Here is a 23283-nt window from a genome sequence, read left to right on the forward strand (position 1 = left end):
GGAAGAGTCAAAATTTCAAATCAATTCAAAAGAGCTTCTGAGACTACAGAAACTGTGCATGAGAATAAAGGTCAAAGTTGTCAGTGACCTCGGGAGATGATGTCAGATATTAGTACACTGAGTAGTTGACATCAGAGGCACTCAATATGATATGACTAGTGCTAATGCAAATCATATTTATGCTGACTACTGGAGACCAGCCATTAATATTTAAAAGAGTATGTGAAAGCCTGCATTCACATAAATGTAACGTATTCCACCGAATCTGAAGTTAATAAAGACAGATCACCACCCAGTCATTTGCTGTGAAGTGAAAAATTACTGCATATTAACAGACAAAGTATTGCACTGAGATTGCCACAAAGGCAGGGCAATCCAAAGGCCATGTCGCTGTCCTGTCCTTTCTGTTCCAGTCACTGCACGCATGGTACAACACTGCGGAATCTGATGCACCCGAACGCTGACTTCAGTGCTAGTTTCCACAAACCCCCTCTTAGGCAAGTAAAACGTAAGAATCTGCAATATGACAGTGGAATTATTGGATCCTGATAACGATGTGTATAATAAACATCACTAATCTCACAATATGCTATATACTGCCAGGAACATATTAGCTACCATTAGTTACTTTTCACCTTCAATTAGAACAGTAGATAAATGACAACAATAAGAGTGGTGACTGCATGCCAGGCTTTTTGAAAACAACACTGTACCTATTAGGGAAACACATTTCTGTCATTTGCATCTGGTTAATAACTTCTGGTTTTGTTAAAAGCCTCCAGACCTGTGAAATGCGTCTCCTGAAACGGCATCTTTGCAACCGCATTAGGAATCCAGAGACTCCTGTAAGTATGCACTGTCAGATAGTTTAATGAGATTTTAAGGGAATGTGGCACAGAGTGAGTACAGAGATATTGTCCTGGTTCAGCAGTAGCAGTCATTTTTCGTCCTTCTTAGTAACTGGTGCAGCGCTGTGTTTTTAACTTTCGGCCTGAGAACAGAGCTGATAACACCGATGTTTGGTCTGACCAAGGACTTTGTGAGCCTCATGCTCTGCCGGGGAGGAGGGGAAGCTGGGAGGAAGCAGGGACAGGACACCTGACCCACACTAGCCAAAGAGGTATTCCATACCACAGCACGTCATGCCCAGGATGTAGAACTGAGAGGAACCCAGAAGGGCTAGTTCACTGCTGGGGATGGGCTAGGTGTCGGTCGGTGAGGTGTTGTATTCTCTTCTGTTGTTATTTCCTTTATCATTATTATTGGTGGTAGCAGTAGTGATTTGTGTTATACCTTAGTTACTAAACTGTTCTTATCTCAACCTGTGGGAGTTGCATTCTTTCAATTCTCCTCCCCATCCCTCTGGGAGTGGGGGGAAGAAAGGGTCACGGGGGAAGTAGACTGCGTGGTTCTAATTTACGGCCTGGGCTTAAACCACGACAGATATGTAGCCACAAACACTGTGATGATCCTGGAAGGTACCTGGGCTGTGATAGGCCTGATGGAGCTGGGAATCTCTCCTAAGCAGTACAGCCACCACTTTTCAGAAGGAGATTTAATTTCTATTGTATTTACCTTTAACAGAAAAAATCCCACTGAGTCACCTACTGAAAATAAAATAATCAAACATGACAGCATTTAGCCATTCAATGTACACATTTCATCACCAAATATGTGGTTCAACGCCAGAATTTTATCTTCTTTCTCCTAAAATACTTGAGAGAACTTTCCTTCTCATTTGTCTGTAGAGATGTATCAGTGATCTCACACACCTGTTCTTATAAGCAAAAATGAAGCACCAAGTTTTAAGATACTGTACAGCCAGGTATAGTGCCTATGCTTTCTACTATGACAAAAAATACCTTCAATCTTTGGTTGTCATGAGAACATGGCAGAAGCCACTCAGGGTTGCATACCAGCATAGCGAGGCTTGTTCTCTTACTAATAGCCAATGCTGCCTTGGTGTTCAGTGCCACAAAACATCAGGAAAATTCAGAAATGTAATAACATCCCATAGAAAAGATTACTAATTCACCTGCTGTAGAACTTCTGGGTTCTGCTGCATGAAATGAAGCAATCTCTGCCCATCCTGTGAAATCTCTCTACCTCTTTGAGTCTTCTTGCCTTCTTTAGCGAGGTGCTTGAAGAGATAGGTGACAATGTAGTCTAAACTAGCACAACAGCTGGAGGACACTATTGTATCTGTGTAAAGAATGAAAGAGTTTTTGGAGTTGTTTCCATACAAGAATAATTAATAATGACATTTTATAGTGCTTGGAGAGCTCAACTTTAATAATCTCTGTTATTAGGCTAATCGATACATCAACAAGTCTATTTCTGACACGTGAGCTGACTAGTTTTGAAGACTGCTTTTATTAACACATATGGGTCTTAAACCTTGGCTTCTGAGGAACTGGGTAGCCCCATGTACCAAAGATCCTGTGAATTCCAGCGAGCTTCATTCACAACCGTATGAATGCATCTGCCCCTCTGTGTCCTGGGAAGTGCAGGATGAGGGTTGATGTTTTACTTGTGTTTAGTTTCCCATTTGGATTCTTGGAAACTATAATTCTGGAATTCTGGTTTGGCTTGCCTGCTGAAAAGGCAAGGTTAAGTCAAGTGGAGATACTCTTCATGTTTTCCTCAAGTAGTATTTCTCTGCCCCAAATAGGTTAGAATCAATGTCAGGTGGCAAACAATGAAAAAAGGCCATTAAAGATAGTAAAGGGGGATCGAACAACAGCTAATTAGTCATCTTGCTTAAGAACTAATCATTCAAGTAGGTTAGAGTACCTTTAATATGGCTAGCAACAACACAACAGTCACTACCCAAATACTTCATAAATGTCCCTGAAACAGAAAGTCATAACAGCAAAGGAGGATACTGTTGAAAAGTAGAAGCAAAAACCACTTCACATCTTTGCTTACTGTTTCTGTAAGTAAAAGAGATTAAAAGCTTAAACCTATTTGCAGAGTAAATAGGTCTGTCTGATTTATGTAAGTTATTTTGCTGGTAGGTGTCGCTTGCTGTGCTGCTGCTGTGAAAGAGGAATCATCTTGCTCTGTGTAGCAGCATGATGATAACTGTGTCCTGGTCCCTGGTCCTCACTCACACTCCCCCTCTTCTGCAGACCAGCGGTGCACCCCTTCCCCTGGCCTGATGCCTGAGATACCCCTTGCACCCAAGTCTGGGGGGCCTGTGACTTCAACAGTGACAGCCATGCTGCTCCCAGCTCCCTTCCATAATCCTGGCCAGAGCCACAGGTTTAAACTGCTGGTTCCTCGGGATGCCAACGCCAACAGCAGCTCCTTACAGACATGCAGAGGTTTAACCTGCTGGGTGCAAGGTCTAGCCCCAGCCGATACCCTCTGCCATTTCAAACATCAGGTTCAAATGAGTGAGGCTTTCAGGAGTCCATCCTGTTGCCGCTGACTTCAGCTAGAACTTGTCTAGGCCTTTTATAGTTCACAGTATTTATTTTAGATGGGCCACTGGAGTAGGGATGTGTGGGGGTTGAAAAAGGAATTAAACTGTTAAAATGCTCATTCTGAGGGAAAAGGGATTAGAAGGATCCAATTAAATGTACCTTGAATTCTTTAAACTCGGCTAATTTGGAGGCCTGCCAACCTTGCAGTGTTCATTTAAACACATCCCTCCAGACACTGAAGTATTTTGATCTGTGTCTGTTTAACTCCTTAAGCCCTGTGCTGACACTATTAACCCTTTGACATCTAAAACCCAACTCTATTTCGCTAAGAGTGTTTTGAAGTAAACACTGAAGAAACATTTACAGGCAAAGGAGATACAAGTGGTCTCCTAAGACTGTATCTTCCACAGCAACCTGCTGACTTAGCAGCAGGAGCAGAGAATGATCTAACAGCTCACAGAAATGAGCTCGAGCATCTCAACTCTGCTCCCACTGGACCAGTGAGCACCCCAGGGTTGAATTCAACGGGGCAGGGTGCTAAGACACTGCAGGAACAAAGCTCAGTTCAAAGTGATGAGTTTTGCCAAAGTAAAGCCTGCAGAACCTGGCACTCATCGTGCTCTCAACCAAAACAGTCCTGCATATAAACTAGAAATACTATTCATGGTGGAATTGAATCACCATCAATAACAACAAGTGAGAGATTTGAAAATACATATTTCATAGGAGAGCTCTGCTGTATTTCTAAACCAGCGCTTAACTCTATTTCTTTTCAAATTGAATAATACAAAGTAAATCACTATCATCAGTTTACAAAACAGCAGTAGTTCTAAACATGCTGATACTGTACAAGTAGATATTTTACATTCGACAGTAAGTGATTTTAGCAGGACAGCAGACAGGTCTACGTTATCATTCGCTCATGAGAATCTGATACGAGTGTTAAGAGCTACTTAAATTTGCCCATAACTATATATCAAATATGCTTCCCTATACTCATTTTTCCTTTTGATTGCAAGGATGTAACAGACAGGGAGCATCAAGCACACCCCTTGAATGACTCTTCTGGGCATGTGGAACCTTGTGCTGGAGCGGAATAGTGTTTGCACTAAATCTTAGCGAGACAATCCAGCCAACCAGATAGAACAAGAGCAATAGGGAACTACCAATTCTGGGCTATGGGTGGAAGAAATGGGTAGAGAAGACAGAATAACAATAGAATTATGAAAGAACCTAAGATAAAAGCTTGGGGTAACCAGGAAAAATGCAGTCAAACCACATTTCTCACTTCTGGTCTGCTCAGGTCTCTCACCTGTGACTTAATCATATGGATCATGAAGCAAGCTGTCTGTGATTACAGAAAATGTCAAAACCAGCTCCACGTGTGTCAGCACGGACCCAGGAACAGTCCCGTAGTTTTGAGGAACAAAACTGAGCTCTCTGGCCTTGCTTGATGGTGAGGTAGGTGCTGGTGATGAGCAGCAAAGGATGATGACTCTGGCACCAGTCACCATCACATTCAACTACCTCTTTTTGTTTCTTCTTCGCTAGTATGCATTCATTTCATGTTCTGGGGGTCAACTTTACATGCATGCTTTTATTATCTGTGTGTTTTTATCTTATTTAGGTGATTCCAATTAGCCACCAGCTCAAGTAACTGAAAGTTGATCATGTATATTAGAATAGGCTGCATTACTTTCAAAAAGCCAACAAAACCCCCAAACGACTTGAGGATGTTTTCTGGTCTCAGCAATATGACAAGCATTCTGAAAGGGAATTATTTTTCAACAGTTTAATGACATTTGTTGAATCTCTGCATATTAAAAGATTTTGGTTTGGTTTTCAGATAAAGGCAAGGAGAGGGAGTTAAGTGGTATTTTCCCTGTCCATCAGTTTCTTACAGTTCAATACTGGCATTATTTGCCTTTGAGACTAAACCTGGAAAGTAAATGGATTTAGCAATTTAACATCTAAATAAGGCAGCAAGACAGAAAAAATGTTTTACTTTTTCCTCAATGAATAGCACACTATACTATTAATCATGTGAGAATTAGAAAAGCTTTGCAGAGATTAGTGACACCATGCCAGGCTGACTACATTAAAAGGCTCTGATCCACTGAGTCAGCTGTGAAAAAGCCAGGTAAACACTTTAGAAGAGTGTTTATCCTCGCAGTAAAAGCTCAGAAGAGGGCTTCCATTACAGGTGATTTACAGCCAGGCGCTTCAGAAGGAATATGTATTCTTTCACAGTGTTTATAAAGAGTGGAATCAAGCACGGTATTTACTCAGCAACAGAATGAGCACTCCTCAGAAATAAGGATTTGGGGAATGTTTATCCTACAGCTGACAACGAGAGTCTCAAAGATTTAACGTACGTAAAGGGAATAGAGGAAAAGTCAGATAGGTTTTTTTCCTCTGAAAGCAAAGGGTTCTCCTGGTATTTAATTTTTAAAATAAAAAGACAGCAATTTCATTTTTATAAACATTTCTGAAAATGACTTGGATGTTCCAATCAGTTTAAAACACAATTTCCCCTCAGATGGCTTATAGCCCTGAGCTCTACTATTCCGAGATGATCTGGTGGCACTGATTACAATTCAGTGAAAAAGGCAACACTTGGATCTACTTACCTGTTTTCCAAGGGCAGACGGATGGATGTGACCAAGTAACACATAGGAAATAAATCTGTGTTTCACTGTCTGACAATTGGCAAGGTCCCAAATACCAAAATTTTAAAAGGGATTAAGAGAATGACTCTTCAGGAAACACAGTGACAGGTAAATAACTCTTGAGATGACTAAGAAGAAATCCATTAACATGAAGAGCTATAAACTGACCAAAGAGCAGTTCATCTGGACACATCATTGTAAAAGTATGGAAAATGATTCAGTTCCCTACAAAAACAAATGTTCTTGAACACAAATGAGGAATTTAATGGCTGACATCAGCATCTTGATACATGCAGCTTTTGATGGACTGCATCAAGGCTTCAGTGAAGTCAGGTGAAGTTACAAATTCCTACACACTTTGGTTTAGCCATGCATGTTTGCATTTATTTTAGGTACTTTGAGCACATTAAGCTGAACTGAAAGGGAGCACTGGCTAAACAAATCTATGGTTTATGAAACGTGAAAAAAAAGCAAGTTAAAATTTTTGTTGCTATTTTTCTCAGCAGAATATCAGGAATTTCTCAGAATAAAAGTTTTCTAAGAAAACATCTACGTTCCTAGAAATTAATAGTTCCCCACGATTAAACTCTCAGATGTTAAACCCCAAAAGTTTAAAGCTAAAATTGGAAATACATACTTTTCTTACTCCTCCTCCCTACATTGAGTGAGAGATCAACACTTTTTGAGAGGCGGAAAACAAACATAACACATGACAGTTGAAGCTTATATAGCTTTTACATGAATTCAACCTGGGTTTCCATCAGATGGTTAAAGTGAATTCCATATGCTATTATCAAAATTAATATAACTAATATCTCAAGTGGAAGAGATGCTACATGGAGTGATAATAGAACACGAGCAGGGCTTACTAAACTGGTAGCTGTCAGTTGAGCTAAGGTTCAGTACAATGTCCCACTTGCAAAGGACCAACAGGCAGACTCCCTGCAGCACCACTGGTACAGGTGACAGCCCTCAGAGTATCTGGGAGAAGATAGATTTCAGCATTTTATAACACAATGACCTGAATACTTCTTTACTATTGTTGGTTAGCTATTCACTACCCATTTTCTCTCCAAGAGCAGCTCTCCTCTTGCAGCAAAACCTGCTGAATGTGTTTAACATAGCGAATGCTCCATGAGCCTTAGTGCATTCACGCATTCCTATGGGGCTTGACTGACACTTGGTGGTAATGAGAAACACCAGCTATTACAGAATAACATCTATACACACTAACATTATCCGTTGCTGGTTTTTTTTCCTTAATAACCACCCCAATCAATAAATATGACTGGAAGGTTTTGAACAGCTTCTCAGTGAAAAATTACATAAATGCATGATATTCCTAGGTGGTCAGAATGTAACTGCATGATTTATTTTTTAATCCCCTTCAAATGCTAAGTCTCCTTCTCCATATTCCAAATAACTTTAGGTTACCAACCTGTCCACCCCTGCCCAAGCCCCAAATGTTTGGACAGTCATCTGGTTCAAAACCAAATTAAATCATGACAAAGAATGAAATCAACTCCAATCAAACTGCTGATTTTTTATCGTCACTCCACTGTTGCACTGATTCTCCTCTAAAGTATATTAAAGTCCCTCCCAACCCAACCCATTCTATGATTCTATATTCAGGAGTTACTGAATAACTCATTTCTTTTTTCCAAGGAAACCTTTCAATTTATAAATCATATCACAGCTGTGCAAAACAAGCATTATTTATATAACAGCTGCATTGATCAAATAGAACCAAAACCCCACAGATTCCTGTGCATATATTAATGTCTTTTACTTCTGAACAACAACTCCGTGCATTTTCAGTACAATCCTAGTGGAGGCACATGAATAATATTCAGAATTCTGGCCTGCAAGAAAAGACTATTAAAAATACTCTCTGTAAAACCTACATGTTAGATGTTTAAAAGAACTTGGCTCCATTAACCAAAACAGTCACATTCTTAAAATGGTCAAAAGCCAGCATCTTCCACTGTCACTTCACATTCGTTTTTAAGAAATACAAATTAATGTGCTGCTTTGAAAATCCCAGATAGCTAAGTACTTGAATTCTTCCTTTAGCTGAGTGGAAGTAATTCTTACCTACTGCAGTCAGTCCTTCAGATATTGAGGTAAGAATATAGATCAGGACGTGAGGTTCTAAGCTGGTAATGAAACTCATATGATCTTGGGTCAGGCACTCCAGAAGTGGGTAGTAAGACTGGCTTAATTTTCGATATTGCTGAAAAAAAGAGTACACATTCATAGAAAGCATAGATATTACTATTGATTAATATTAACAACATTAACAGATGACAAAAGAGTGATCGTATAGTTTTTATGATGTGATAATTTCTAATTGGCCATTAAATGAGAATATTTAAAGACAAGATACGCTCTTGTCTTCAGGAGATTTCCACTTTTCAAATTTACCATAGGCTATAAACTTGCTATTAGTTTTAATAAGCTGAGGATAATACAATAATGGCACCATGCCTTGACATTCTACACAGCTGTCAGTCTAGAAAAAGCAGTACAGCATTCTGCCAGGTGTCAGTTTGACAGGGTTACAGCCTGCATCCTACCTGCTGCAGGAAATCGGACAGGATCTATCACAGATCCCCCAAAACATCTCAGAGATGGACAGTTTTTTTGTGCTTAAGTGAGGTCCTGTAACAGGCTCTGCACAGGCAAAGGCACTTGCTTGAACCCATTGGCCCAATTAGCACCTTACTCTTAAGTACTCTCAGGGTGTTTATTGTTGGGTGGTTAGGATGTGTAAATACGCACACTTTACTATACAACCAATACCCCAATTTTAATGGAGAGCAACTTTTCAGTTCCAAGGACTTTCTTTATGTGGCCAGCACAAATCTGGGTATAACCCATCTAGAACTATCCCAAGTTTGTTCCTTTCAGCAAGAAAATGACAGTTCTGAACTGAAGTGTCATGAAGAATATATCACAGATCAAGCTTTGGCTGATATTGCGCAAAATCTGTTGTCTTCCCACAGAGAAGTGGGAACATGGTGTACTTTAAAATGAAAGTTCTACATTTTATGGGGAATAAATACAGTGACAGTTTACAGATTGAAACTAATTGCAGAGTGGCTGGATACATGAGGATGTTTTACAGTGCATACAGGCAACCTAAATGGGTTTGCAAATATAGAAAGGAAAAAAAAATCGCATTTCTCTCTTTTATGACCAGCCTAGTGACAATTCTGGAAAAGCTCCCATTTCACATGGCAGTTCAGTCATACCTATATTTTAGATATCGCTATATAAATACAAGTAAATGAACTGAAAACTACATTTGAGCTGTTCTAGATCCCTCTGTCTCATTATAACAATACAAAGCCTGTGGTGGTATTATTTCATATTTCACATAAAGACTCCCAAGATGAGTAATTGCTTACTAGCAAGTCACTGTGGGATACTGAAAGCAGCATTTTGACAAAGGCCTGAAGTACACTGTCAAAGTGGTTGTCCCCGTACAACTTGAAGACGCCAAAGCTGACATAATTTCCACATAAGGCAGATTTGAGTGCAGAGTAACAGATGGAAATGCCCTTGAGTTTCAACGGATAAACCTGATCTTTTGACAAAGTCCCAAGAGAGAGGATCTGATTACCTGTTTTCATAAAAAGAAAGAAAGAAAGAAACTTACATAAGCAGCTGCAAATCTAAAATACTGTGATGGCACTATCTAAACTCATTTTTTTTGGCCTTTATTTTCATTACTATTTAGAAGAAAAATTCTTTCTGCATTTGATGTGAAAGATCTGTTAGTAAGCATGACTAGAGCTTAAAAGCTACTAAGGAATTAGTATGCAAAATTTAAAATATAGGCTATGGAATTCCTGTCAGCGATGTACAACCAGACCATGGCTGAGTCTACCAGCATGAATTCCTTAATCTGAACAGAGTTGCAACACATCGTTTTATAGCTTCTCATGCTGCAGCAAAGCCTGGTTTTGATCCATTACCATGACAGTCTCTTGGGATGGTTGCTGATGTATACACACACTAAATATATCCCTTGGAAAACAAGCACGTCCATTACGAAAGCTTCTGTTTTATCAGGCGCAGATGGGAAGGACTTTTTAATTAAAGCCTCCATGTTTATAATGTAAAAATAACAGCTAATGGTAAATATTTGCTGTTGCTATTAACAAGCAATAGTGACTTTTGGATCCACTGTGCAGCAGTGCAGTGGATCACGCTGCACCTCTCTGTTCAAATCTAATTATTCACAAGGCCTCATTACCAAGTTTTCTAAATATCTTGTAGTAATTTAATGCTCATCTTCATAGCACCCCACAGTTAGTCTTCAAGACAAGTTATTTTAACAAAAACCAAGTGGCGGGTCTTCAAGTATACTACTCATTATATTAATAATGAGGTTAATACTCATAATTCTTGGCAATTTTAACACAAGACTGTGTATTTCAAGAAGTATTCCTACAATTAAAGTCACCGTAGTCTACAGATCAGATGTCTGGCTTGACTTTCAGCATCTAACATAGTTGTCGTGGCCACGATAACAACTTTGATCAAGGAGCGATGAGTGAACTAGACATTAACTATTCACAGTTCCAAACACTGCTGGGTGAGAGCGGCAGGTAGGACAACAGTTTTGCTTTTACAATAGGCAATTAAAAAATGCCCCTAAAAACTTGCCCGAGATGAAATATATCTCATAGACTGCGTAGTATTGTTCAATATATATTGCGGCCTAATACTAAACTGACTTTGTCTACACAGTTCTCCTTCCTACCCCACACAAATTCCCACTGCAAATCATATACCTGCCCTATTTTTATTCTTTCTCTTACTGCTGTTGATTACTGACAATGAGGAATTTACAACAAGTAATTCAAAAACTGAGGCGGAAAGTCTTGTTTCTAAACACCCAACACACCAAAGTATCACCCATTTGGTATCATTTGATGCAAAGAGGGAAAGGCCTAGGTTGCTGTTTAAAACACTAATGTTGTTCGCCACTTCTAGCAAGTACGAGGCAATATATCCATCATGTTGTAAAGGAAAAGCTGATTTAAAATAAAAGACTAGGAGTCCTTTTAAGGATTACAAATAATTAGGGATTGCTTGGAAGAAGTAACTGGGATCTGTAAGAAGCCGTAATGGCATCACTGGAATTATGGAAAGGAAAAGAAGAATCAAATAGCTAGGAAAGATGGTGACTTACCATCAAAGTGAAGCCCTCTTAATGAAAAAAGAAAAAGAATGAAAAGACAAAATGGTTTTGATACTGTAAATGGTCATGTAAGAGCCTCTGTTACCCTGAATGCTGTAGTCAGGAACACAGTGTAACTGGGGAAAAGAGTGTAATTCCAGTGACTGCTACTGCATGGAAATTAATTCCAAATGCTGTTAAATCTCCCTTATACTAAAAGTGACTGGTCTTCAAAAGATCCTCTTTGAAAACCAAAACATAGCAGAAGAATGTCTCAGTATACTTGGACATTCATTTATTGCAGTACTTAGCATTACCGAGAAATTACGTTTACATAATATGAAAGATAAAATCCAGTCAGCTTCATATAGTGCCCCATTTAAGATAGTCCAGCCAGCTCATCTCAATGAGCACTAGTTTTTTTTGACAAGACCTGGTTTAGTTATTACTGAGAAGATCAGTGAATTTCAAATACTGCCTGTGAGATGCAGTGGTGGTTTAAGCCCAGCTGGTAATTCAGAACCACGCAGCCGCTTGATCACCTCCCCTGCTCCCAGAGGGATGGGGAGGAGAATCGAAAGAATGTAACTCCCATGGGTTGAGATAAGAGCAGTCCAGTAACTAAGGTATAACACAAACCACTGCTGCTACCACCAATACTAATAATAAGGGAAATAACAAGGGAAGAGAATACAACCGCTCACTACCCACTGACCGATACCCAGCCTGACTGAGCAGTGATCTAGCCCTTCTGGGTAACTGCCCCCAGTTTATATAGTGGGCATGACGTGCTGTGGTATGGAATACCTCTTTGGCTAGTTTGGGTCAGGTGTCCTGGCTCTGCTTCCTCCCAGCTTCCCCTCCTCCCTGGCAGAGCATGAGACTCACAAAGTCCTTGGTCAGAGTAAACATTACTGAGCAGTAACTAAAAACATCGGTGTTATCAGCGCTGTTCCCAGGCTGAAAGTCAAAACCACAGCACTGCACCAGCTACTAAGGAGAAAAATGACTGCTACTGCTGAACCCAGGACAGGTGGGAAGATGCACGCTATTTTTGAAAGCTACTATGCAAAAGTGGGCAATTCTTGGAGCAAAAAACGAGACTGGAAGGTAAGTGTGCTATAGACTAACTTTACCTGGTCTTTCCCTATTGAATTATCTGCTGCTAAACTCTAATAACCCAAATATATACCTGGCTTCAGAAATAAGCAAAGACAAGGTTCTGGATCCAAGAAAGTAACAGCCTTGGATTTACAGCTGAGCTGCCCAAGCATGATACTGGACAGTCCTAGCTCCTTGAAGTACTTGGTGTAATACACATGTATTACAGATGGAAAGAGCTCAGTAGTCAACAAGCAACTATGTACTTAATATGGAAATTAATTGGAAGCTGGTGGAAAAAAAGGATTATGAAGAAAGAAGTTGCAAAACTCTAGGAATCCCTTAGCCTGGGAACACGAATTCTAGGAGGTACCACTAGTGCTGATCTTCCATCATTTTTATTACTTCATAAAAACCACCCTATAATTAAAACTTTAAATCCATTGATCAGCATAAAGCATTCAGCAGAGAAAGTCACAACCCCTGCTCCCTCGCACTGCCTCACCTCGGGCAAGCATGGCCAAAGAATTCAGTGCCTATTCCTCCTAATGAAAACACAGAAGAATTTGGGTCTTGCACAAGATTAAAAGCTGCTTTTTGCAAGTTGACAAAGTCCACAGAGAACTGCTTTGTGTTCATGGACTCATTTTAAAAGGGCCTAAGAGTGGGAAGAGCTGATTTCAAATTAGTAGCAGAGGTGAAAGACCTCATGGCGCCTGTTACCAATGCCCCAAGCCACCAGCCTATGATTCAAGGGATGTGGTGCTAGAGCAAAGACTGGTGTTTCAGCATTAGTTATTGAAAAGAAGTGCAGTGCTATGCCTGACTAGATGAAAAAAGCATGATCTACTTGTAACATTTAGCAGGAGCTTCAGGGGAATATTTTTACACACCATGGATACTACTGAACATAAACTAATTTACTGAGGTACTTGGAATCAGGTCAAGAACAACTCCTCAGCTACTGAGGGTATGCTTACATTTATAATCCCTGTAGTGGAGGACCAAAATACAATTTCATAAACTCCTTTTGTTAAAAGAAACAATATAAAGAAACTAAATCAGCATAAGAGTGACCTTTGACACGCTGAATTTAAAAAGCTGTGTTTGAAAATAATAGCTCCTGTCAAAATGAAAACTACATAGAGACTGATCAGTGAAGCTGCAGTGTTACTGCTGAGTTAAAAATCAAACAAAAACCACACTGATGTTCAAAATTCTCAATGATTTCCTCTACCACAGCTTTTTGCCCTGCATTTGACAACAACGTCACTTACAAAACTCTCTGAGCCTCAGAGGTGGTACAAAATTGTGACAGGAATAACCAAAGGATTTTTAAAGATATTGGGTGAAGCTGCTAGACAGGAAATAAGGGCTTGAATTTGGTTGGTAACTGAAGCATTTCATTACCCAAAGACTCCTTGGTACATACACAAAGGAGCTGGAAAGAAACTGTGTGTGTATGCAGAGGGGAAGCACGAAGCCAGCAAGCCCCCAAACTGGAATGCTCTGACCGAAGATAACATCACCAAGCCTCAGAATCCCACTGGCAATATGCACCAGAGCTCTTTACACAGCTCATTCCCTCTCTCTTCCCAGATGTGGGAGCATGTCAGGACAGGCAGCTTCCCTTTCAGTTCTCCTCCTTAATTGCTTTTACAGTAGGAGCTATAATACAAAAATGATTTCCTTATGGCTGAGCTTCATTTAAGCAGGGCTTGTTCTAGATTTCAGTCCAATAAGCACTAGGTATAATAATACAACTAAATCATGTTTTAACATGTGTGAATTAGATGAAGTTAAAAAAAAAAGACTTGGGTGAGATTAAACGAAGGTTATGAAAATGTACCACATTTATAGAGAAAAAGTATTTTTTGCCTTTGCCCCTTTCCTATTTTTATTATTCACCACTGCCCCATAAAAATGGTGTTGCGAGTATGCTTTCCAGGCACTCAGAATGCTGGGGCAGTATAAAGTAGTGGCCATACACAGAAAACGAAGAGGAAAATGTGAACCATAAAGATGAGAGTGAGCTTCAAAACCTGTTTTTTTAAAGCTTCCACAATAGCAAAACATGCATAAAACCTCTCAAATCAGCACAACGCGCATGCACAGCACCAAGATAAATTTGCCAAAAGAAACTGGTTATGAAATCTGAGTTGGTAATGAAGAACAATATATTCTGGAAGTACTGTCACAGAAGAGAGAAGACCAATGGCAACCAGGACCAGTCAGCACTCCACTTCTAAGCTAAGCTGCTGATTAGAAATACCTGTTATACAGCACGAATCAGCTGAACCAAAACTCTGAAGAACTGTTATCTTATGAAGTCGCTGGCACTGAATGGATTACCACACGAAGTTTGGAAATACATGTTCTGGAAGCAATTTAAAGCTCATTAGAAATAATTGTGTCTGGCTACTGGAAAATGTGGTAAAATTTAATCCACATCCAAATGCTACCTGGGCTGTGAGAACAGGAAATTGTTTTGTGCTACTGTGGCTAACCTCATCGCTGACCTTGAGCAGTAACTGCTACAAGAGCTGAAAGCTGAAGCAAAATTAAAAACTTACATCAAAGTATATCATGACAGAATGTAGATAAATAAAAACAGCATATTGAAAGTATTATTTTTATGTCAGTTTCCTATAATGAAAGGGAAGAGGTTTGCTAAAATGTAAAGAAACCACAAAATAAAAATAGATGGGCCCAACATGCACTGAAACATCGTTCCTATACAACTGGGAGTTCAAAAAGACATAGGAAGGAGACTTGTACATAGAGAATTAGAAGTGAAATATATTGGGGATGAAGAATGGTGGACTAGACTATTCCAACTCCTTTCACTTCTCTCCTCTCTGTTATTTTAATTCACTATCACTCAGTCAGACTGGCTCTAGCCATAATGGACAAGACACAACACTCCCTGCCAACCAGCCGCAGAGTCCTAATGAGGATAATTGACAATCTAAGTGCATCCTACACCAGGTCTGACATCTTTTGAACATATAGCATTTGTAGACATCTTAGACTTGTCTTCAGCACTGTATCAGCATCAGTGAGAAACGAACAGGACAGGACACACTAGTACTACCCTAATTGCGAAGCAAGATCTGTGAAGCAGAATTAAACACTCGTGGAGGTGCTAATTTTCAAAACTACAAAGAACTGCTATTTTAGACTTTATTCCCTGACAGCTGAGGATGTTTATCCTAGCTTAACAATCAGCATTTTGGATTTTTTTCTACTTTACACTCAAACATATGAAATTACTACATGCCAGTCTGGAGGAGAAAAAGTACATGCTTCAGTCTAGAATTAGAGATTTCAGCATCCATACTCACAAGTGTTAAAATACATTCACACCCCAGTTCTGCCCTTCCCCCTTCTGCTTTTAGCCCAAGCACAGATCTTACAGTACACATAGATAGTAAATGGAGGTACCATAAACAGACATCACAAACTTCAGCAAAACTGAAGACAGAAAGAAAGCGACATGCTAGGTTGGTTTGCTTCAAAGTTATTTCCATGTAAACAACAGTAAGGGGTTTACCCAAAACAAATCCACATATAACTTCTAGATGATCTTCATCACCCGAAGAAGGCCAGATCTGCAAAGTATCTGTAAGTTATCCGAAACTGCCTTGATAGGTGTAGCCCAGACTTAGCTAAAATCAACATTATGTCAGTAATTACCAGTGCACTGTGCTCTGAGGTTGGTGTGAAGAATCACCTGATGCCACCTCCCTTCAGTTACTAATTCCTTGTCAGGAATTAGTTGACAGGACAGAGACATATTTCGGATCACATTTATGTACTTCTAGGTTAATACAGCAAGGAGACTCCCAGGCGACCTAAGTCATAACTGGAAATTCTCAAGCTGAATTTGGTGCAGGTGAAATTTCTGGAAATAATACTTTTCCTGGCATCTTCTCCACAGCATCACGTGAGAAAGAAGAAGGAAAAATCCTGTTCTAAAACAAATTTAAATGTCACCAATGGAAGCACAATACAGTTAAGCCGTATTTTCACTTATTATTTGTATGTTCTATTCTTCTAAGAAAGAGAAACCACCAGACCAGGCTACACTGTCTGCAGGAGAGGGACCAAGCCTGTCGCTGGAGACCTGCTGAGCCATGGGAACTCTCACTGCCAAAGGCATGGCAAGGAGGAGGCGGGAGGTAACAGGCAGAGGGAAGCCTGATGTTCAGACAGGGATTGGCAAGTGAAGCAAACAAAGCCAGGTCTCCAGGGGATGGAAAGAACTTCTCCAGAACGAGAAGGCTGGGCAGAGTTTATGGCAAGCCACTCAGCCAATGGATTAACTGAAACTGAGCCTGAAATGACAGATCTGTCCACAAGGACAGTGTGATGAAAGAAAGAGATGTTTGCCTCTATTCCCCCTGCCTCCGTCTCATGTCAACACTTTGTATTTCTCTGTTTAAGAAGGCAATTATTATAGTATAGATTTCAATCAAATCTATCTTGAGTTTCAAGTGTCTTTTTGATCAGCTTTGAGGAACTCACTATAAGCTGCAGGCATATACAAGAAGTTGGGCTAACTTGGTAAGATTAATGATCATAGAGTGCCTGTTGACATTTGCTGTGCATCTTCTGTTTTTTTCTCTAATGCTTCAGCCATAAAATCTCAACTATTTTCAGAGTTTTAAGACACTTGCAGTAATTGTACAGCCAAAAATTTGAAAGCTGAGCCAAAGGATGAGATTAGATTAGCAGTATTCACGTACATATTCATTCTTTTAACTGAATCACACAATTTTTCAGAATGCAGGGCTGGAAATATTGCTCAAGAACACCACAGGGAGATTTTGCAATCATCACTTGGTTTACTTGTTTATTTTTCCCCAGATGTCTGCGAAGATCGCACACTTACAAGACAGATATACTTCTAAAAAGTCATAGAGTATTATGGATTCAAGTTTTCTTTAAAAGTGCAATTATTAAGTTTTAACATTATCATGAAGGCATTTGAAATTCATGCAAAATCCCTTAGTATCACTGATTTTATAGGAATTTGTATGTTCAAAAAAAATCATACGTAATTGAAGTAATGAATCCTTACAACATATTTCCAGAAGAGTTATATCTTTCTGTACACTCGAATGGAAATCTCATAAACTAGTAATTGGCGATAAAAGCTAAAAATATTAGCAGCAATTACTGAAAGCTGATGAATTGTGGTAACTTGAAATACTCACAGTGGACAGTAAAACCTTCCCAGACTGCAAGCCAGTGACCACTTCAGAAACGGCTTTAGCAGTCTGAAGTACCGCTGATGTAGGAAAAGAAAACCTACACAGTTCCTCTAAATGTCACAGCTAAGTAGTGGAAAGATCCCTGATGGGACCCTTTCAGACACTGATAATATGAATGTGTTTTAAAAGCAAAATGGAAAAAAAGAAAAGGCATTCATATACTGAGTGGAGGCTTTCTCCCACATCTACAGCCTTCCTCCACTTCCAGTCAATATGGGATTTTAGATTTTTCTTTCAGAGGACATTAGGAAAAGTTCTCCTCTTAAACACGTGTTGACTAAAATATCACCCTTCCACAGGAAAGCAGTTATTAAAAACAGAAAAGACAGAAAGCTGCTATGGTCACTTCCCTCCTTTCCATGGCACACATCTCCAGACAGATGCCACACATTGCTAAGTATCTTTCACATAAGGTAACAATGAGGCAGCAGGTATTTGGACACAAGCGTCAACAGCTCTGTGGTTCCACTGTGTAGTTTTAAATCTTAGACCTGCACCATTCTGAAATTTCCTTTTACATTGCATAAGTAAATTCTAGCATGAGACAGAAAATTTTGTCTGGTCCTTATGTGCAAGAGCTGCCAATACTTTAGTGCTGAGGATTTGATGAACTTCACATACACACCATAAAAGCTTCAACTGAAAGCAAAAGGTTTCTTTACAAAGTCAGGTTGTTTTTAGGCATGAATAAGGAATGAAACCAGTTGATACCAACTAGTGCAGTTTACTCCGCAAGGTTTAGAAACTTGATGCCAACAACTGAGAGGAATGGATGTCCAATAATAACGTATAGTTTTTGAGTTCATGGCTATGTTGGACAGGGCTTTAAGCAACCTGGTCTAGTGAAAGGTGTCCCCGCCTGTGGCAGAGGGGGGTGAAATTAGATGAGCATTAAGGTCCCTTCCAACCCTAGCCAGTCTGGGATTCTGTGATTCTACGAAAGGCTAATAGAAATTGAATATTAAAATCTAAAGGTTCACCTTTTATCATTTCATACATGGAAACCCTTTTTTTTAAATTCTGCTTAATCATTCTAACAATTTTACTTAAGAACATAGGTGAAAAAATGTGCTGGCTTGCTACATGGTGCATTTGAAAAAGAAACAGAAAAATGATTTTGCAAGGGCTCCGAGTTACTCGGGTGTAATTTTTTCTGTCGTAAGTAAATGCTGTATGCATACACTGTTCCCATGCCCAACAGATCCAATGTAAAATTACATTTGAAGTTTTTTATACAGGCAGACAATGCAAAACAAAGTTTCCACACCCAAAAAGCAACCTGAATGCAGTGAAAGCAAATTTGATGCACCAATTTTCTTTCTTTCCAAGAAATAGGCCATATATGACTCTTCCTGTTTACACAGACTACAAATGAGGCTCCTCTTCAAAAACTTGGCAATGTTGCTTACAAAATATTTAGAAAGCAAAATTGTAAGTAACAAAGTTAGCTGGAGTGTAAGATAATGCTTGTGTCAAAGACCTGTTGAAGTTGCATGCATGAGTGGGAACAGTAAAATGAAGCAACTTACTATAAACACCTTTAACAGTGCTCTAGGGTAAAGCTGTTACGGTCCTATTATGTTTTGGAACTGCTGGAAGATAATTTGAATACATAAAACCAGCCCACACCTATCAATTGTAGCCTAGATCAAACACCTCACTTGCTTCTTTGCTGAAATACATTTACAGTTGATAGAAGACTGACATTCAAGTTAAAAAGTGATACAAGGAACAATGCTACATGAATGAACCCTGGTCTATAAAGGCAAATAAGGCCCAAAGGTGTGCCACGTCAGCTCTGCACACAAGGGCACATGCTGGCTGCAGCACGTTACAGCCCTGCTACGAATTCCACAAATCCATTGGTGCTCAGCAATACAAATTAACAGGATGTTTGTATCATGAGACAGGCAAAGACTTTCACTGCAGAGGACGTGTTAATGAATACCTACCATACGTACAAATCATTTTACTAGCTTCTCTGAAGAGAAGAATTCCATTTGGAGATGATACATCAAAATTTAAACGTTGCGATCTAAAAAATAACAGCAAAAATATTCAGATGGTCATCGAAGCAGAAAACTGCACAGGATTCATTCCTAAAACAAAGAAAAACATTCACTGATTACAATATACAATTATTTGATAAACTAATTCTAGCTTTCAGTCCAAGGATAAGCACTCGCCACACGTTTACAATGAAACAATCCCATGGCAAAAGGCAAACCAATTTGAACCAGAAAAGGTGACACCACAGCTTTCAGAGACTGATGAATGTCCTGTGCCCATGTACAATTCAGAAAAATGCCGCTAAGGTTCATAATCCAAGCAGTCAGGGTAACTTCTACCTGGCTTCTGCATCTGTACAGCTTCAAAACATAAACTAATCCACACTGATTATTCTGCTACATAAAATCTATGGCAATCCCATACCAGTTCTCCAAGTGTAAATTGTAACACATGGTTTTTGTGAACATTCAGACCTGAGGAAGATCACACCATACTGTCTTCCCTGGTGTACAGGTACTATTTAAGTCAACAAGAACTGCTTTGTTCCCAATCAGGAAACACAGCAGAGTCCTTGCCAAAGTCCCTGTTGCACCTTTCCAGTTTCTCTTTGTGATAAAGAAGCCTAATTCGTAGTCCAGGCCTAAAAGTTAACTTCAAATAAGTTCAGCTTCTAACTTGAGCAAAACTTACCCTTAGTGTTTATTTGAGCTGAAAGAGAAAGGAATCATTACTGAGCGATGCAAACCAGAGCATCCCTGGCTCAGTATTCACCCCTATTTGTTAGCTATCCACGTCCGATCAAATATGGAGCCCCTGGGTCACCCCTTTCACAGAGACAGCAGTATTTATCTATACTTGCTGTAAGTCCAGTATTTTGCTGTCGGAGTCCCTATTTGCAAACTCCTTTGCTGCAAACTCTGGAGTAAATCTGGATGTTTATAAACACACCTTGTATGAAACATCCTTGTATTCCATCTGCACAAAAGGGTAATGGCTGGCAGAGGTGAAAAAACCCCAAACCAGTACATCCTCTCAGTCTCAGAGTGGCATAAAGCACAATCTGATACTCTGTAACATATTTCAACCGTATCAAAGCATATTGTATAATGCATTCTAACCTGTAAAAGCTAATGCAATACACAAGTTGTGAACAAGCACTATCCCAGATGATGTTTTCTAAAGGGAACAAGGCAGATTTTCTGAATAGCAATAAGTAGAAGGATAACATGAATATGGAAAGTAGCTTGAAGAGCAGTATTTTGCATAAGATTTATTGTTCCAGTTCCTTTTTGCTTTTGTTTACCGTTATTAGGCGTCTGTGTTTATGCCTTAACAACCTCCTCCTTGGAATCAGTTGCAGCACTATCAGAGCGTGCTGCTTCTGCATGGCATCGTGAATAAAAAGAGGTTAAACTTTCCCGGCATTTTATTATGCTACTACCAGGATAAAAGACACAATTAGCCAACACAAACCAAAGAGGGAGTCACAGCAAGCAAGTCAACACAAACAAGAAACGGAATTCTGCCATAAGGCTTGTGTAGCCATTCAGGGATGACGTGTCCATCACACACACTGCTGTCTGACTGGGAGCCAGCTCTGAACTTCAAGGCACCAATTTCTTGCCACTGGATTCAACAAAATATTTTTTCAAATTTCAAGTATTTCAAGTTCTTTTCCCTGTAAGTTTGATTTGCAAGGCAAAATGAGAAACAATGAGAACACAAACTTCATTGCTGAAAACTCTAATTACTTTGGTTGCAAACATACCCAGCGCAGAGACTTTAACTATCGATTTTTCATTTAAAAACCTTTTCTTTCCTTTGGGCAGTACCCTGCATCTTTCCAAGTGTAATGATAATTTCCCAAAATAAGTTGTTCTGTTGTGGTAAACCAGAAACTTCATTCTAACTATTGCAATGCCAAGTATTGAAATCACCTCCCAGAATCATTCTGAAGCCTTTCAGATAGCCCACAGAGGCGGTGTTACATGTGAGAGAAGCTACCTGTATGCTGATTATAAATACTGCTGTACTAAATGCCACTTTTTCCTATTTTGGCTCAAAGAGCCAAGTTGCAGAAGGAACTGTGAAGGGAGTTGTGGTTTTCCAGTCACACATGTATGCTGCTTGGCTTAAGGCAAAAAATTCAGCCTGCAGCAAATCTTGACAGCAGACAATTTTCCAATATTTAATTATAGAGTCGGTATTTATCCCTGGTTAAAGCATACTCTTCCACTAACACTGAATGTAAAATCATAGCAGTCTCTCATATATATTCCTGTAATTAACCCTTACCAGCTGATTTTGTAACCTCTACCATTCTGGTAAAACAATACCATGGCACGGAAAGCTGTGCTCTTCTTGCGAATTTTTGTTCCAAAATACAAAAGTAGCAGTCTTAAAGTCAGACATCAAAAGGATAAGCAAAACATAGAAAGATAGAACAGAGAATGCACACATGTTGCAGTACTCATCATTTATTTTCACATACTTCTTACCTGTTTTGCATGAATTCTGCCATCAGCTTCAAGATGGGGGTTGTGCATGCAGGCTCACGGTACCAGAGCTCAATAGCTCTTTGCAGAACAGAAATGTATGTGGGGTATCTTCACCAGACCAAGTTAAAGAGGATATTGATTAAATAACACCTTGCAAAACAACTTCGCCTAAAACTGTCCTACACCTTCAGGTGGGTGGGTCAGACACACACCTTGGCAGCTCATTCTCACAAAGGCCAACACACCTATAAACTTAAGGAAGTCTCTGCTTAGAAGACTAAATCCTTTGGAAGTGTTAATGGTTAAGTGGGAAACAATATACCAGAGCTGTAATGAAGGAAAAGAAAGGCAGTTTGTACGTGTGATGCTAACCTGTAAGTACATACATAAAATGAGCTCGGATTTTCAATGAATGGCATAAGGCAGAAATGACAATTTAATTAACCACCCCCCCCGCCCCAAATTTCAGTGAGTGACATCTTGTATATGTATTTGCTATATAAATGGCTGGGAACAATTTGATCATATGAAGCTCTTTTCAGAGCATTCAAGAAAAGAATCCAGCCAAACCGTGTGGGGGAGACCAGCAAAGTTTGATTTCTTTCAGGAGAGCTGTTTGCTCATTAGCACCCAAGAGATATCTGTTCTTTTAAATCAGGACTTTAGAGAACTCAATACAGAAACAAGTAAGTTTAGCAGACTCTGCAACGCAACTTAAAAACAATAATCTTACGAGTTACTGACTGTATCAAATTATTTAATGCAATGATTTAATACAAAACTGACCCCTAGTTTTCCCAACATGCTGAAAAACAGAGTTTATCTGGCTATGAATGCAGACTGGAAAATGGAAATGCGGTAGCACAGCCTGAGTGGCAAAGAATTACACAACTATTTTTATACTGAACCAAGAGATTTTAACTCTACAACTGGCTACTAAAACACGATCTAGCTGATCTAGTCAGTGGTGGGTTTTTTTTGTTTTAATAATAAACTTATTGCACATTCAGACACCTTATCAAGTAGAACACAGGCCAAGCACATAACATGGAATTGTGAAATACATAAAGGTTTACATGCTTCTAGGCTATGTAGACACAGTCATGTCTC

At 39.4% G+C, this 23283-nt stretch overlaps 1 protein-coding gene across 1 annotated transcript in view; it reads right to left on the reverse strand.

Moving 5' to 3' along the window:
* Positions 1–23283, reverse strand: part of RANBP17 (RAN binding protein 17) — a gene marked incomplete at both ends in the record, with an annotated part of 158021 nt that overhangs the window by 21314 nt on the left and 113424 nt on the right. Inside the window, 5 exons of the mRNA XM_080626945.1 lie at positions 2036–2202; positions 8192–8330; positions 9508–9722; positions 19618–19700; positions 22174–22281. Coding sequence (XP_080483071.1) covers positions 2036–2202; positions 8192–8330; positions 9508–9722; positions 19618–19700; positions 22174–22281 — 712 coding nt within the window. The remainder of the gene's footprint in view (positions 1–2035; positions 2203–8191; positions 8331–9507; positions 9723–19617; positions 19701–22173; positions 22282–23283) is intronic.

This window comes from Psittacula echo (assembly GCF_963264785.1).
Source record: "Psittacula echo genome assembly, chromosome: 11".
In the NCBI taxonomy this organism is placed as follows: Eukaryota; Metazoa; Chordata; class Aves; order Psittaciformes; family Psittacidae; genus Psittacula; species Psittacula echo.